The sequence below is a fragment of the Meles meles genome, chromosome 17 (assembly GCF_922984935.1).
Source record: "Meles meles chromosome 17, mMelMel3.1 paternal haplotype, whole genome shotgun sequence".
Lineage (NCBI taxonomy): Eukaryota > Metazoa > Chordata > Mammalia > Carnivora > Mustelidae > Meles > Meles meles.
Genome location: NC_060082.1, coordinates 39,372,765 through 39,390,487, shown reverse-complemented (window position 1 = coordinate 39,390,487; position 17,723 = coordinate 39,372,765). Strand labels below are relative to the sequence as shown.

The window sequence follows — 17,723 nt, the reverse complement described above, 5'->3', positions numbered from 1 at the left end:
CTCAGGCATCACAGCCATCAGGCAATTTCTAAACCTTGGCCCCCTAATTCTGTGAAGTGGGGAAATAATCAGAGCTCCCCCCAAGATTATTGTGGGGATTACATGAAACAATGTCTGTGAAATGTTTAGCACGTGCTAGGCTTCAGATATTTTAAGGAGCTTGTGAATGACACCCATTTGCATCCCCAGCTCCCTAACACCCACCCCCCCCGCCCCCGCCCTGCCTGGGCCAACCTCGTGACTGTGAAGCAGGAGCAGTCAGGTAAAATGTCACCTTTATTAACAGTGGGGGGATGGATGTGCTTCCTGATATGGGGCCCTTGTAGGCCGGGTCTGTGCCCGTACCACTGACAGTGGGAGAGCAGAGTGGGGTTGGAGGCTCTCTGAAGGGACAGGCGAGGCCCTGAGCCACCGTTCTCCTTCATCCGTCACAGGTACCCACTTTCCAAGTCCTCCTCCTCTGGGGGGGGGGGCAGAGTGCAGGGGCAGAGCGGGGCCAGGACTGCTACCTGATTGGAGTGTGGGTACTTCCCTCTAACACAAATATTGTAAAATCCACAGATTTTGCTAAGAAAACTTCAAATTTGAGCAGTTTAAGTTACTGATAAAGATCTCAAAACATGTTTTGAATATCACTGTTTTCTCACAGCACATCTTACCAAAATAAGTCTCTGAAACGGAGTGAGTTTCTCCCAGGGGAAATTCACAGGACTGCGTATTTCTTCATTTTCATCCAGAAATTCAGCTAGATGTAATTCAGAGAAAGAAACAGAGATGAACAATCAAGTGCCTTGAATCACTAAGAGACAGCATAATAATTAAAGGAGAATGTTCTCCTTTAAAACTGTAGTTTGTTTTAAAAACATACCTTATTTCTTACTTTTTAAAAGAATTTATTTACTTTAGAGAGAGAGAACGTACACGCACAAGCAGGTTGGGGGGCAGAGGGAGAATCCCAAGCAGACTCCCCACTGAGCTCCTGGAGTGGGGCTTCGACCCCACAACCCTGAGATCACGACCTGAGTCGAAATCAAGAGTCGGACGCTCAGCTGACGCGAGAAGCAGAGGCCGGCCGACACTTGGCAGCCTGCTCCTGCACATGTGAGGTTTTCCCAGCGAATGTAAACTAGTAACTCCAGAGGTTAGAAAGTTCTTGTCATAATCTACCTATAAAAACATGGGAAATGAGAATCAGGTGGAAATGCAACAAAACTCTCAAAGTTTTGAGAACTGAGTATCACACAGACCTGTGTTTTCAATACTGCACCTCTTACGTGTGCAATGCCAAGTCTTCTCACGCACCTGTTATTTCTGACTCTTACCATCTCCATGTCTTTCCCCCATGTCTAACTTTAAACAAGGTGGATTACGGAAATAGCTTTTTTGAATAGGACTAAAATAGGTTTGTTGATCTTTTTTTAAAACACTTTTTATATATATTTTTAAAGATTTTATTTATTTATTTGACAGACGGAGATCACAAGTAGGCAGAGAGGCAGGCAGAGAGAGAGGAGGAAGCAGGCCCCCCACTGAGCAGAGAGCCTGATGCGGCAGATCCCAGGACCCTGGGATCATGACCTGAGCCGAAGGCAGAGGCTTCAACCCACTGAGCCACCCAGGCGCCCCAGGTTTGTTGATCTTAAAAAAAAAGTCCACGATACATGAAAATCTAGTTCCAAATTAATAAATCTAATTTTTATCCCCCCCCAAATAAAAAGATCTTCACTTTACAAAATAATGACCTAGAGAGAAAACTCTAGGGGAAAAGGAGAACTTCTTAATCAGAACTGGAAATTGGGAAGCTATAAAAGAAAGAAAATAGATATAATTGGTCATACAAACATTTCCCCATCGCCTGGCAGGAACAGTATAAACAAATCCAAAAAACACTGGCTGATTTTTAAAAATACTTGAATGAACACGTTGGCATCTTTAACAAAGCAAAATGTTAATTATCTGTTACACCAATAGCGTTTTTACAGAAGGCCACAAAACAATGAATAATGCAGGGAGCCTGGGTGGCTCAGTTGGTTAAGCGACCACGTTTGGCTCTGGTCATGATCCCGGAGTCCGGGGATTGAGTCCCGCATCGGGCTCCCGGCTCCACAGGGAGTCTGCTTCTCCCTCTGACCGTCTCCTCTCTCATGTTCTCTCTCACTCTTTCTCTCAAATAAATAAAATCTTTAAGGAAAAAAAATGAATAATTTAGTAGAAAAATGCGCTGAGTACATGAATAATTAAGCCCAAATGGTCTACAAACATCTGAAAAGGTACTTAAACGTGGTGCTAGTCAGGAAAATCCAAAGTAAAGAGTAGCGTTTTCAGGTTAGCAAAAGTTAAGAGAACAACATGCCCCTGCTGGAACAGGAGCAGTCATGTACTGTGCTCGGCACTGTGAACTGTCCGGCACTTCCGGGATGAGTAGGCTGGAAGCAAGTGTTAATGTGAATGTCGGGACCTTCTGCCCCCGTGGTTCCATTTCTGGCTGCTCAGCCCAGAGACAAGAGGAGGAATCCTGCCAGTTCCTGTAAATCTTTCCAAGTGGCAGCAGGGGGGACAGGACAGGGGAGGGAGACAGAGGAGGCAGCGGGGAGTGGCAGGCAGGGCGCTCACTGGGAAGACCCAGGAGGAGTGCCGCGGAACAGCAAGCCATGTGAAGTGGCTTCCAGTGCCCTGTGGTCGCCTGGCCAGGCCGGGCGGGGGGGTGTGCTCACAGCACAGCTGGCTGCTGACGTACTGAGCTCCGTGTGCAAGCCAGTTGTCCGCATGCTTGTGTGCGGGACTCGGGTAGGCCGAAGAAGACACCAAATGCTTTCTTACTTTCCTTTGGTGATTTCTCACTCTCCTCCACGGAAGCATTTTCTGGAGAGAAAGGGATGGTCATCAGGCTGTACGCAGCCTTACTGGCTCTGAAAGCATCCCACTGGGGCACGTTGGACAGAAGGGACTTGCACAGGAGAGCGAAGGGCTGGAGCTCACTGCTGACGTACTCGCACTGTCTCCACTGGGATTCCGAGAGCCACTGCAGGTGCCCATCCCTGCAGGTGTCATACATGCCTACCGGAGAAGGGAGAGGACCACGTAAAAGAGACAATTGCCTTTACGTTTGAGTTACTCGTTAAAGGTAGTTAAATAAATACCTGTTGTGGAGGAAAAGCCATTTTACATAAAATTTACAAGTTTTTCATTGTGGTAAAAACACGTTAACATTTACCTTCTGAGCAATTTGTATGTGTTCATCAGCGTTAAGTACCTTCATGTTGTTGTGAAACAGATCGCCAGAACTTTCCCTGTGAATCTGAAACTCTGCCCCATTCAACAGCCCTCCCCAGCCCCTGGACACCACCATCGTACTCTCAGTTCCTATGACTCCAACTACTTTGGATGCCTCAGGTAAGTGGGATCACGGAGTCTCTGTCTTTCTGTGACTGGCTGCTTTCCCTCAGCCACACATCCTTAAGCATCATCCATGCTCTAGCAGGCGCCGGGGGTTCCTCCTCTGACAGGCAGCACAATAACAGTCCCTTGTAACTACACACCACCTCGTGCTGATCCACTCCCCCACTGATGGACACATGGGCTGCTTTCACCTGCTGGCGACGTGAACAGAGCTGCCGGGGACAGGGTGTGCAACTGCAATCAGAGACCCTGCGTTCGCGTCTTTTGGCTGTATGAGCAGAGTGCCATTAGATCACACGCTAGTTTTATCTTTAATTTTTTGAGGAGCCTCCGGACTGTTTTCTGGAAGAGCTGTATCAGTTTGCTTTCCCGCCAACAGTGCACGAGGGCTCTGCTGCCTGCACCTTTGCCAGCACTTTATTTTTCCGTTTCGTTGTTGCTTCCAGTATCTGTCCTAATGGCTGTGGGATGACATCTCCTTGTGGTCTTTTGATTTGCATTTCCTGATGAGTAAGGATACTGACCATCTTTTCATGGACTTGTTGGCCATCTGTAGATCATCTTTAGAGGAATGTCTATTCAGGTACTTGGCCCATATTAAAATTGGGTTAATCTTTTTTTTTTTTTTTTTAAGATTTTATTTATTTGACACAGAGAGAGAGAACACAATCAGGGGGACAGAGAGATGGAAAGGGAGAGGCAGGCTCCCTGCAGAGCAGGGGAAGCCTGATATGGGACTCAATCCCAGGACTCTGGGATCATGACCCGAGCCAAAGGCAGTGGCTTAACCAACTGAGCCACCCAGGCACTCTGGGTTATTTACTTCTTATTCAGTGGTCCAAATTCTCTATATTTTCTACACATTATCTCCTTTTCAGATATATGATTTAAAATTGTTTCTCCCACTCCATAGGTTGCCTTTTTACTCTGTTGATTGTATCATTTAACATACAGAAGTTTTTAAGTTTGATGCTGCTCTGTTGGTCTCACTTTACTTCTGTTGCCTGGGCGCTCCTGTCGGATCCAAGACACCACTGCCAAGTCCAGTGTTACAAAACTTTTCCCTTGTGCTTTCCTCTCAGAGTTTTATAGTTTTAGGTCTTATGTTTAGATCTTGAATCCATTTTGAGTTTATTCATGTATTTGGGGTAAGACAAAGGTCCAATTGTGTTCTTCTGCACATAGATACCCAGTTTTCCCAGCACCATTTATTTGTTAAAGAGATTGTCCTTTCCCCATGGAGTGCTCTTTCCATCCTCACTGAAGGTCACTTGACCATTTATGTATCAATTTCTGGCTCTCTGTTCCATTCCACTGGTCTATTTATGTGTCTTTATGCCAGTACCAGGCTGTTTTATTGCAGCTTTAGAATATAGCTTGAAACTAAGATGTATGATGACTCCAACATTTTTTTCAAAATTGTTTTGGCTATTTGGAGTCCCTTGAGATTCCATATAATTTTAGGAAGAATTTTTCTATTTCTGCAAAAAGCTCTATTGGGATTTTGTTAGGAATTGCACTGAATCTGTAGATCGCTTTGGGTTAGTATGAACATCTTAACAATATTAGGTGTGCCAATCCATGAACGTGGGATGTCTTTCCATTTATTTGTGTTGTCTTCAATTTCTTTCAGCAATGTTTTATAGTTTTCAGTATATGCATCTTTCATCTGCTTGGTTAGGCTTATTCCTAAGTGTTTTATTCCTTTTAATGCTATTACAAATAGGATTGTTTTCTTAATTTCCTTTTCATATTATTTGTTGTTAATGTATAAAAATGCATAACATAGAAATGTATCTGATAATGTATGTTGGTTTTGTACCTTGCAACTTTGTTGTATTGGTTTACCAGCCCTAACAGTGTTTTCATGGACTCTAGAGTTTTCAACATGTAAGATCATGTCATCTGTGAACAAAGATAGCTTTACTTCTTCCTTTCCAATTTGGATGCCTTTTATCTCTTTTTCTTGTTTAGCACATAGGGTAGAACTTCCATGTTAAAAAAAAAAAATGGAGAGCTCATGGGATATCCTTGCCTTGCATGAGATCTTAGAGAAAAACTCAAGAGTTTCACCACTGAGTAGGATTATTAGCTGTGGATTTTTCACAAATGACTTTAATTGTGTGGAGGTAGTTTCTTTCTATGTCCAGTTTATTGAGTGTTCTTATTAAAGAGTTGGATCTTATCAAATGCTTTTTCTGCATCAGTTAAGATGGTCATGTGGTTTTGTCCTCATTGTTAATGTGCTTATTACATTGATTTTCTTGTACTGAGACAACTTTGCATTCCAAGAACAAATTGCACTCGGTCATGGTATATAATCCTTTTATTGTGCTATTGAATTTGTTTTGCTGTACTTTGTGGAGAATTTTGACATTCATAGTCATCAAAAATTTCAGCCTGTAGTATTCTTTTCTTATAAAATCTTTGGCTTTGGTATCAGGGAAGTGCTAAACAAGCCTAGAAGTGTTCCCTTCTCTCTCTCTCTTTCTTTTTTCTTTTTTTGGTAGAGTTTCAGGAAAAGTTGTGTTTATTCTTTTTAAAATGTTTGGTAGAATTTTCCAGTGCAGCAATCTAGCCCAGGCCTTTTCTCTTTTGGGAGATTTTTGCTTACTTAATCAATCTCATTAGTTATAACGTTGTTCAAGTTTTCTATTTCTCCATGATTCAGTCTTGGCAGATTATACATTCCCATTTCTTCTAGCTTATCCAATTTGTTGGCCTATAGTGGTTCATAGTGTCTCTCATGATCCTTTTGATTTTTGTGGCATCAGTTTTTTTTTTTTTAAGATTTTATTTATTTATTTGACAGAAAGAGAGATCACAAGTAGGCAGAGAGGCAGGCAGAGAGAGAGGAGGAAGCAGGCTCCCCGAGGAGCAGAGAGCCCGACGCAGCGTTCAATCCCAGGACCCTGAGATCATGACCTCGGCCAAAGGCAGCGGCTTAATCCACTGAGCCACCCAGGTGCCCCTGTGGCATCAGTTTTAATGTTCTCTCTTTCACCTCTGATTTAATTTGAGTCTTCTTTTATTTTCTCGTTAATCTAGCTAAGAGCTTGTCAAGTTTATTAATATTTTTAGAAAGCCAGCTATTAGTTTTACAGATTTTAAAATTTCTTTTAATGTTCTATTTTATTTATTTGTGCTCCACTCTTTGTTTCCTTCCTTCTGCTAGCTTTGTGGTTAGTTGGTTCTTTTTTTTTTTTCCCCACTAGTTCTTTGAGGTGTCGGGTTAAGTTGTTTATTTGAGACTTGCTTCTTTAATGTATGCATTTAAACTTATGAACTTCTCTCTCAGTACTGTTTTTGCTCTATATTTGTTACATTGCATTTTAATTTTTATTTGTCTCAAGATATTTCCCTTGTCATTTCTTTGACCCACTGGTTCTTTAAGAGTATGTTGTTTAATATCCACATATTTTTGGATTTCTCATGCGATACTGATTTCTAGTTTCATTGTCAGAAGAGCTACTTTATATGTCAATCATTGTGCTTCCTGTTTAGCATAAGAAAAAATCGGAAACCCAAGTCTCTAACTTGACAGAGTGGTTACATAAATTTTGGTGGTCCATTCAAAAATTGGAATGTTGTGCAGACATTAAAAAGTCTTAAGTATATTTATTGACATAGGCAGCTACTTTTGATGTTATTAATTTGGAAAAAAGGAAGTCTGTATAGCAAAGTCACCCGAAAGAATATACAAGAATAGTCCTCTATGCATGTATGTCAAGTATATATATATATGGAGGAAAAATATTACTAGTGATTAATTCTAGATTGTGGAATTACAGGAGATTTATTTACTTTTTTCTTATCTGTAGGTTGGAATGGTTTAATAAACACGAACTGCTTGTGTAATAAAAAAATGGAAGCTATTACATTTTTATTCTTGTTTTCGTTTCTTAAGACATACTGGGGATATTTTTAGGCTTCTAAGTGCAGTGGATGCACTGTGGGCTGTCTTTTTTGCTGCGTGACCTCATCTCCTGGTCGCAGGTGGGTGGTTCAGGAGTAGAGTCCTGACAGCGATTAGGCCCACTCTCCTGGAGACCCAGTGTCTGACCGTTAGGCCCAGGGCCCGAGAGCTGCCAGATGTTGAGTTAACAGCAGTCGCTGGTTCGTCTCACGTTGGTGCTCAGTCAGTCATTTTCCTTGCTGTTTTCTGAGTTACCCCAGAATCTTTCGAAACTTTTTTTTTAAAGATTTTATTTATTTCTTTGACAGAGATTTCAAGTAGGCAAAGAGGCAGGCAGAGAGAGAGGAGGAAGCAGGCTCCCTGCTGAGCAGAGAACCCGATGCGGGGCTCCATCCCAGGACCCTGGGATCATGACCTGAGCCGAAGGCAGAGGCTTTAACCCACTGAGCCACCCAGGCGCCCCTTCCGAAATGTTTTTATTTTTATTTTTATTTTGGTTTAAGACAATGAGTCATTGTTCTGTTTTTGGCAAGCCAAAGAATCTTAGTAAACTCCCAAGAGCATTTACTGACTCAACAATAATTTACCAGACATCTACACTATACCAGGCTTTGGCAGAAATAAAAACAAACAAACAACAAAACTCTCCCAAAACTTTCCAGAGCAATTCTTTGATATTTCCATTCTGACTTTACTGTTTGCTAATAGTCTCAGAACACGGGGTAAATGTTACTACTCCAAGCCACCACCTTTCCTCCTCAGTGAGAATGTCAGACTACCTTTAGCTTTATATATTTTTGTAACTTAAAATTACATCACACAGAATAACAACGTGAATGTACTTCACACCACTGAACTGGATGCTTAAAAATGGTGAAAAAGGTACATTCGATGTTATGTGTATTTTACAGTTAAAAAAATAAATACACTTAAAAATGTACGACGCAGGAGAATTTGAACAGATCACGACGCAGGAGAATTTGAACAGATCCAACATGTAGTGCTTTCTGCCTCATCATTTTGCACAAGTGTGGTTTTGTGGTTCAAACTTTCTGGGAGGAATTTTCCTAAGACACTGCGGGTGACTACAGTGAAGGGGGGCAAAGTTTCACTCTAGCTGGTATTAAATCAACGTGTGTGTGCCCGTATGTGCTTCTGCACACGTGCGTGTGTCCCTGACGTCTAGCATTGGGCGTTCAGCTATATAGACTAGGATTACAATAACCTCAGCAAATGCCATTTACTCATTCATCCAGCAATTACTGAGTATGTATCATGTGCTCAACGTGTAAGGACACAGCAGTGACTTAAACGTCCGTCACACCTGACCTCAAGCTACTTTTAGTTCAACCCAAATAGAAGCACCGACTTGGAACATCTTAAAAATCTCTCTGTGTTTTTCAGGGAAACATTCTTTATGGCTTTTTCTGGAACCCAGAGCAGTACCTTTTTTTTTTTTTTTTTTGAGTATTTTTCTTTGTTTATTTTCAGCGTAACAGTGTTCATTGTTTTGGCATCACACCCAGTGCTCCATGCAGTACGTGCCCTCCCTATTACCCACTACCTGGTTCCCCAACCTCCCCCACCACCCCTTCAAAACCCTCTGGTTGTTTTTCAGAGTCCATAGTCTCTCATGGTTCATCTCCCCTTCCAGTTTCCCTCAACTCCCTTCTCCTCTCCATCTCCCAATGTGCATCGTGTTCTTTGTTATGCTTCACAAATAAGTGAGACCATATGATACTAGACTCTCTCTGCTTGACTTATTTCGCTCAGCATAATCTCTTCCAGTCCCGTCCATGTTGCTATGACCCTGCAATTGCACTGCTGGGTATTTACCCCAAAGATACAGATGTAGTGAAAAGAAGAGCCATCTGTACCCCAATGTTTATTGCAGGCAATGGCCACGGTCGCCAAACTGTGGAAAGAACCAAGATGCCCTTCAATGGATGAATGGATAAGGAAGATGTGGTACAGAGCAGTACCTTTTACTTACTATTAAGTTTGGCCTGGGGCATCACACCTTTACGATTTATCAATAGGGCAGAATGTAGGAAGAGGTCCCATTCCTCCTCTGGTAGGGATCCGTTGTCATCACCCCCATGAGCATCATTCTGCATGACTGTGATGCAGAGGCAGAAGGAGAAGCAGAGTTTATGTTGGTTAAACAGAGCTGAAGAGACCACCTAGGGGGAAAATGGAATGTTAGACGAGCCTGGTTCCATTGAATCCATGTGCAAAATACACGTGCAAGGATGTCTCACCTTAAAAATACCTCTGGTCAACACATCGATTGAATTTTTAAGATGTTTCTGGGAGATACTTTCCTCCCTTTCTAATTTGGGTTCTTCTGAGAGGTCTGTAGTATCAAGGGTCTTCTGGGGCCTGGGGTCAGGCTCTTCCTGTTCTTTGCTTCCGGAGACTACTGCTAGAAGGAACGCCTGGCGAAACCAGTCCAGGGAGAACTGGTAGGCGCAGCTGACCCGGGCGAGGCCGGCCACGAGGAAGTAGAGCAGGGCGCCCCTGGTGGCCAGGGGGAGATAGTGCTTGCGCGTATCTTGGATCTTACTTTCTGCTTTTTCTGTTGCTCTGATGCGCTTTGAAATTTCATTTGAATTCATTTTGACTTTTCTTAAGATGTCTACCGTTTCCTCATCATCTAGCACACATTCTAAAGACAAACAACAAAAAAAATGAATTTAAATAAACCCCACCGGAAGTCAAATGCAGTTCCTTCATTCTGAAATCTTTCCGTAAGAGTTTTCGACTTCTGGTTTTTTGGTGGTTTCATGCGGGCAATGGGTCACTAAATGAAGACCGGTCGTATTTCTGAATAATTGGGTTCAGAGCACACATGCCCCCCATCTCTTCTTTATATTACTTTAATTGGGTGGATGCTATTTTCTTTGTAAGCACATGATAAGTAGCCAATCCTTCATAAGGAATGACCCACCATCCACACAGACAAGGAGACAAAATTTCCAGAAAATAGCACGTGAACTCTGATATTTTCTATGGTTTTCTATTTTACTAAACAATAAAGTTGGTAATGACCAACAAAATTGATTTCTCATTCCATGAACAGGTCGAAACTTACCTTTTGATAAAAAGTGCTGCTTCAGAAACAGAGTAATTCTCTCCTTCTCAAATATTTAAGACGGTTCTCCTATTTCCATTATAAACTCTACTATTTTATGAACATTCCCATTTTCCTCAAGTGCTTTTGTTAATGGTATGATTTATAGACTCCTCACTATTCTTGATGCTTACCCCGAGCACGTTAGTTTGAAAAGAGCCCTCTTTAAAGTGTGATGAAGGCAGAAAGAAACATAGATACCATTAAATGTCCTTATAACCTGCAGCCCACCGCAGAAGATTTGAGGCAGGTGCATGTAACTTTCCTCCAGAAAGTTCTGTCTTCAACTTGATGCCTTGCTAGAGGGAAAAACAATGTTGTTTTGACAATGGCAAGTCCTCCAGTGTCCTGAGGGTCTTCTTCAGCATGTGAAAATCCTTTCTGGACTCTCCTTAGCTCTACTTTCCACAACCGCCAAGGTACAGAACCAGTTGCTCCTCACAGTCCCAGGACAGCAGCTCTTTCTGCCCGTGGATCCTGTCCCTTTGCTTTAATAAAACCACCATTTTACACCAGAGATGTCTCAAGAATTCTTTCCTGGCTATGGGCTCTGGATGCCACCAAACCTCACCAAAAACCTTTAAAAATTACATCCGTATCAAGAAAAACAGAGCTTCATATGATCACTGTAAGGAGTGATGGAATATATCACATGCCCTGACCTGGACACCATATTCTGATTGATTTTAGTGGAGCTTTCTAGTAATGTTGGGACCTCACTGTGGGCGACTTCTGAGTCCCCACCCCACCCCACCACTCCCACGGGGAGCAGGCAGCCTCACCACAGATATACTACAAAGAGAGTAAGGATGACCTATGTTATTAAAACTTGGGAAAGGGGAGGAAAAAACATGCACCAAATCAAGGAGTCCTTTTCTTTTTTTCTTTTAGAATTATTAGATTTTATTTTTCCCTAGTACTCTTAAAAGCTCAGCTTCACCATGTAACAGGCCAGACTTCCGGAATAACAACTCTTTCCCAGGCTATAACCCTTTGAGAATTTATCAAATATCATGGTTCCAGGATGTTTCCACCCTAGAATTCTAAACCAGTTACAGAATCCATATCTTCTTAGGATTGGAATTGGAATCAGCAATCTAGACACACATAACATAATCAAAATAACACATAGCACACTGTTTTCCTTCCTTTGTGGAAGGCACTTCCCCCTCTTTTCCCCAAAGGGTTTGTTATGAAGAGATGTTTTAAGTATCACACTTTCCAAGAAACCTATCTACCAGTTCTAATTCTTGGCTCAGAGGAAGGTACTCCTTATTCAAGAAAATTTAATAAATATTCTGTGCTAATTGATCTCAGCCATGGACAAATTAAAATTGTTTTACTTTACACCTGACTAACCTTTGCTTTCAATACCTCCTCTTTGCAAAACTCAAACCCTATCTTCAAAACACAATTTTCATTACGACTTGGGAGAGCATGGAAGGCCTAGGAAGGGAGTTGGCTTTTATTTTGCAGGAGGACATTCTGCAAAGGGCAGAAGTCATTAAGTGGAGAAATGGCAAGTGTTCCTCTCATTCTGATACCTAAAACACTTGTAAGGCCAGGACCTTTCTGGTCCTGAAACTATAATAAATTACAGTGTTTTAAGTACATTCAAAATTTATATTACTCTTTAATTTCTTTCCCCCGAGTTTGGGTTCACAGTTTGGAAGAGATACTTTAAAGAGGAGGTAGTGGAGGTGAGGAGGAAGCTGTTTATGTCTAGCAGCACCTGGGGATCATAGAAAACATCTATCGTTTTGATCTCAGTTAACATTTCTCTTTCCCCCTTGAATCTCCAAATGTAATAGAAGGAGATGATCATTTTCCCATTTTTTTTCTTCTTATCTGTATGGACTCTCTCTCCTATTATATCCACGCCAGTATTTTCACTATTCATAAAAACGAACAGCTCTCCAGAGACGTGCTATAAAATAAAGCCTTCAAAGGTGGGATTGTTTAGATTTAGAAGAGAGAGGCTCAACTGAGTAACTTATTCCTACAGTCATTAGGGAAAGTGAACAAACCTTCCAGCACCCCTGACACTGCCTTTTCTCCCTGGACCTGGTTTATTTAAATCATTCCTATCAATGCTGGCGTGGACTCTAAGCTCTGGGCTCGCAGAGATCCTGCCATCTAACATGGGTGGAGACACGGGTCCAGGTCTCAGCTTCCAGTCTGACGATGGGCTAGTGGAATACCGTTTCATCAGATGCTCCGGGCAGGGACTGCAAACTCGCTCAGGCTTGATACTTGAAGAGGCAGTTTGTTTGGTGAGCAGGCATTACAGAAAGCGCTCCAGGAGTCTATTTAGTTTTTTCCAAGAAAAATTTGTGTTATAACTACCACTAGTAAAAGGTTAGTCTTTAAAAAACTCTGACTCTCCCATGAGGCACCGCTGGTAGGGCATTAGCACCAAAGGTGTATGAGAGCTTCCAGTGCTGATGGGTCCTACCACAAACAATTTTCCTTTGTCTCATTAAATCTATCTTCTGTGCAATTTAGGCAAAAGTCACAACAAAACATGACATTTGTCATACAGTGGTTCCTAGAACAGGAGAAGCTATACTCTCCAGTCTTGTGAGACCCACATCCCTGTGTGCCCTGGGTTTGCTCCCTAAGGGGTGATCATTCATTCCAACCTTCCCAGAGAAACAGATGTGACAACCTGGTCCACGCAGCCTTGTCTTCGTCTTGTCATGAACGGAAGCATGGCTCAGCCGTGTGTTACACAGGAATAGAGTATTAGATGTAATTACAATAGGAAGGCATACAGTTAGATCCTTAAGAGGGAATGAAAGCATCTAAGAGACTTTCAAGCCTCTCCCCAGCCAGGTCACCAGTTAAGATAAGTGAGAAGGGCAGCCCACCGCTAGATAAAAAGTATCCGATCACAGACAAGTTGAGAGTGGAGAGCTGTGCTACTGTGAGTTCTTCCTCCGGATCTCCGACCTAGAGCTCTGAATAGGGTGTGTGTGTGTGTGTGTGTGTGTGTGTGTGTGTGTGTGTGAGAGAGAGAGAGAGAGAGAGAGAGAGAAAGAGGCATCTTTTGTTATGTTAATGAAGCGACACTAGTCTCCTTCTAGACAGCGACCCCCACCAGAAGGTTAGCCTGGAAGCCCCCCATCTTCTCCATCTGGTTCCACGCATCGCTTTCACCTGGCTGTTCCGGGTTCATCCTTTCAGAGGAGACCAGTAATCTGGTGAGCAAACAGATGCCTTGAGTTCTAGTCTGTTAGTGACCTAATCAAACCTCAGGACGGGCTTTGCTGGAACTTCTCTCTGGAGCCAGTCTATGGGGCCCGGGGCTGTCTTGTCGCACTGAAACCTTAAGGGGAGGGCGAATTGGACGTGTCTCTGGGTAGATCATGTCAGGATGGGGTTGAGTTGTAGGACACACCCCGTGTCTGAGCACTGCTTGTTAGCAGGGGGGATCCTCACCCTGCATGTGGAAACTAGATATCCAGATAGGTCAGTACGACCCCAGAACTTACCATGCTCTGGAGTTAAGTTGTTTAGAAGTTATATTGTTAAAATTTAAAGACTATGGTTTCTTAGATGTTTCTTGTGTTGAGGAGGAAAATAATTCCTATTGCTATTTTAATAAACACCATATTTTAATGGGACACATCTGAGTAAGTCACTGGATTCTGTCCTGGGATATTTTAATTATTAATACTTGGGGAAAACCTCATCTTTGATCTCTACGTTCTAACTTGATACATAATGGATGTCAGATATAGGACGGAGTGGTCTCCATGAGATTCTCCTCATCTTACGTGATGATCTCATGGCCAATGTTGTAGGTTATAAGGAGCTCAAGCCCAGGTAGGAACATAGGAACATCAACATCCACAATGTTTTACTTTTAGAAATGGGGTGTCTCACCCACCTTAATCAGTTGTTCGGTGGAAAAGTGAATCTGATATTTTTGGTACCAATTCAGAATGTGGTTCCTAGAGCCTTTGTTCTGTCCTTCCCAGAGGTATGCAAAGGTTTCCTAACGTCACTAAAGACCTGTACTGACCTTGTGCGCTCTGTAGTACATTCAACGTTCTTTCCTCTAGTTCTTCAAGGGTCATAGCATCAAGGGAAATACTCGCCAGTAACTGCAAACGCTGATTTTCTAAGTAAGGAACTTCATGAGTTAGTATGGTAGATAGGAGCTGATCCTGCAAACTTTGGAATGTTAAGGTGAAGTTGATCATGGTAACAAAGTTATACACCGGCGGTGGAGGAAAGTGGGGATCGTCGATTTCTGTACATATGTATAACCTAGAGGATGAGAAAGGTACGGGTTTGTCAAAGATGCTGCAAAGGGAAAAAATGAAACTAATTTATTAAATAACGGAAACAATAGTTCTTGGAAGTAAACCAGGATAATCTTTAGTGTGGTTCAGCCTGGTGCACAGGAGAGCCTCTCACTTCATACCGTGTAAATACAGTTGCAATTTACAACTTCACGAAACACAAGCGTAGGTGAGTCCCTGTGTTTGGTGGAAGCATCGGGTCAGAGGAAAGTAGAGCGCCAGCTGGCAGGGGCTCTGACCTGCCCTGAAGCGTCATAGTGCTGCAGTGTTTGCCGTGTGTGAGTGAGAGTGAGTGAGAGCCCTGGGGCGGGTGTGAGTAGAGGGAGGCTGGCCTTCTCTAAAGGGATCATTCCTGCTGCTGCCTGGAGAGTAACCCGGGGTGGAAGGTTTTGGGGGGGAAGGAAGCCTGGAGACCAGTTTGCATGTTGAGTCTGGAGTGGGCTGGTACGGTGGTGGGGGAAGGGTCAAGAGTGATTCTGGGTCTTGCTCAGTCTCCCCAGCAACTCAACCCAGCAGGGACAGTTCCTCGGCCCATTTTATAGGGTGGAACTGAGGCTCAGAGAGGTTCAATAAGACTCTCGCATCCCGTGGCCACACAGTGACTGAGGGGGTACCCGTGTCCAGTCTGCCCTCCACAGGAGTGCCCCCCACCGCCCGCCTCCTCAACCACACAACCAAACACGGGTACCAGGTGGGGTGTTTGGCAAAATGTACTTCATTAGCTTTTCCTAGAGCTGTTGCTCAAGCAGTAAGGTTCCGTGAGAGAGGGTGTCCCGAGGAACGCTGAGCCTGGGGCGGGGGTGGGAGATGGGGCTTTGCCACATGAAGAGGTTTTGGGTCCTTGAAGGAAGAATCCTGTTTGTTTAACCTAGTGCTTTTAAAAAGTGTGGGGTCCCTTGTCTGAATGACACCCTAGAATGTTGTTCTGAGGAACATACTTTGCAAGAAGGAGGGAAGCTGGTGAGGGGCAAGGCTGCAGAGCCTGGCCCGGGCCGAGGACCCACTGACCACTCGAGGACCCACTGACCACTCGAGCACTCTGCGTGTTAGGGCCCCTGTAAGGCTGTGGAGTGCTCTGGCTGGAGACCAGTAAACCCACCTTCCAGCACCCCTTGCTGATGCCTTGCTCATGCAGTGAGTTGCCAATTGGGAAGTCAAGGGCAGAATGAACATGCCTGGTCACACAAATGTCTTATTCCCTCAGGAATTATATTTTTGTGATAATTAGCTCCGACTCTCTAAAAGAGCTTTGTGACGTTGGCGGGTGGGAGGGTTGGGGGGGTGGGGGGTGTATTCTGGAAGGTCCCTTACTGCTGGGAACATGGATACAGCATTTTTATCTGCCCAGGCAGAATATCTTTCTGCTCTGGATATCCAATATGGATTTTTTTTTAAAGATTTTTTATTTATTTATTTGATAGACAGAGATGACAAGCAGGCAGAGAGGCAGGCAGAGAGAGAGAGGGGGTAAGCAGGCTCCCTGCTGAGCAGAGAACCCGATGCGGGGCTCCATCCCAGGACCCTGGGATCATGACCTGAGCCGAAGGCAGAGGCTTTAACCCACTGAGCCACCCAGGCGCCCCGGATTTTGTTTTTTTTTTTTTTTTTAAAGATTTTATTTATTTATTTGACAAACAGAGATCACAATTAGGCAGAGAGACAGGCAGAGAGGGAGGAGGGGAAGCAGGTTCCCTGCTCAGCAGAGAGCCCGAAGTGGGGCTCGATCCCAGGACCCTGAGATCATGACCTGAGCTGAAGACAGAGGGTTTAACCCACTGAGCCACACAGGCACCCCTGGATTTTGTTTTTTTAAAGGAACAGCAGCTTTTCCTGCTGAAATAAAATGTTAGGCAAACAGATCGACTGGAGTTCTTGTGGATCAAGTGGGGCCAGGCTTTGCACACCTTCTGGGGACTCCCCCTGGACTCATGGGTCTTATCAGGAACAGCATGAAAAACACTGGTTTGGAAAACTTGATAAAGAAAAGTCAGTTCGGGGCGCCTGGGTGGCTCAGTGGGTTAAAGCCTCTGCCTTCTGCTCAGGTCATGATCCCAGGGTCCTGGGATCGAGCCCCGCATCGGGCTCTGCCCAGCAGAGAGCCTGCTTCCTTTCCTCTCTCTCTGTCTGCCTCTCTGCCTACTTGTGATCTCTCTGTCAAATAAATAAATAAAATCTTAAAAAAAAAAAAAAAAGAAAAGAAAAGTCAGTTCTTGGGGCGCCCGGGTGGCTCAGTGGCTTAAGCCTCTGCCTTAGGCTCAGGTCATGATCTCAGGGTCCTGGGATTGAGCCCCTCATTGGGCTCTCTGCTTGGCAGGGAGCCTGCTTACCCCGCCTCCTCTGCCTGCCTCTCTGCCTACTTGCGATCTCTGTCTGTCAAATAGATAAATAAAATCTTTTAAAAAAAGAAAAGAAAAGTCAGTTCTCTATTCCCTGTACTGATGAGTACAACCAGAAACACAAATGAACAACACATTCAAAATGCAATCTCACTTTTTCCTCTGGGAGAAGCTTACCAGTACTCAAATATAGGCGTTCAGTAATATTTGTCTTAAAAAATACAAACATTTGACTCAATTTCACAGTGAGAGACTTTACCTAAATTTGGAATTGTATTCAATCTCAGAGTCATCAACCCTTATGAAATACTGTCCTCCTTTTTTCTGATGGATATCCTTCTTCAAAATTGCCTTCAAACTTGGAACTAATGTTTCAGGGAGATTCTGAAAAACCCAACAGACAGACATAGAAAGTTCGTCTTATAACAAATAAATCAGTTGAAAAGACAGAGCTTTTAAAAATGTGTATTTGGGGAGCCTGAGTGGCTCAGTTGGTTGAGTGTCTGACCCTTGGTTTAGGCTTATATCACGATCTCAGGGTCGTGGGATCCAGCCCTGTGTCGGGCTGTGTTCAGTGGGAAGTCTGCTTGAGATTCTCTCTCTCTACCTTAGCTGCCCCTCCCCACCAC

The 17,723-nt window shown here is 43.6% G+C and overlaps 1 protein-coding gene across 1 annotated transcript in view; it reads right to left on the bottom strand.

Moving 5' to 3' along the window:
* The window catches only part of DNAH14 (dynein axonemal heavy chain 14), a 332,088-nt gene that overhangs the window by 44,794 nt on the left and 269,571 nt on the right, over window positions 1-17,723 (bottom strand). Inside the window, exons 68-73 of the mRNA XM_045982293.1 lie at window positions 17,354-17,478; window positions 14,476-14,723; window positions 9,577-9,983; window positions 9,309-9,498; window positions 2,821-3,057; window positions 660-745 (exon numbers count right to left, since the gene is read on the bottom strand). Coding sequence (XP_045838249.1) covers window positions 660-745; window positions 2,821-3,057; window positions 9,309-9,498; window positions 9,577-9,983; window positions 14,476-14,723; window positions 17,354-17,478 — 1,293 coding nt within the window. The remainder of the gene's footprint in view (window positions 1-659; window positions 746-2,820; window positions 3,058-9,308; window positions 9,499-9,576; window positions 9,984-14,475; window positions 14,724-17,353; window positions 17,479-17,723) is intronic.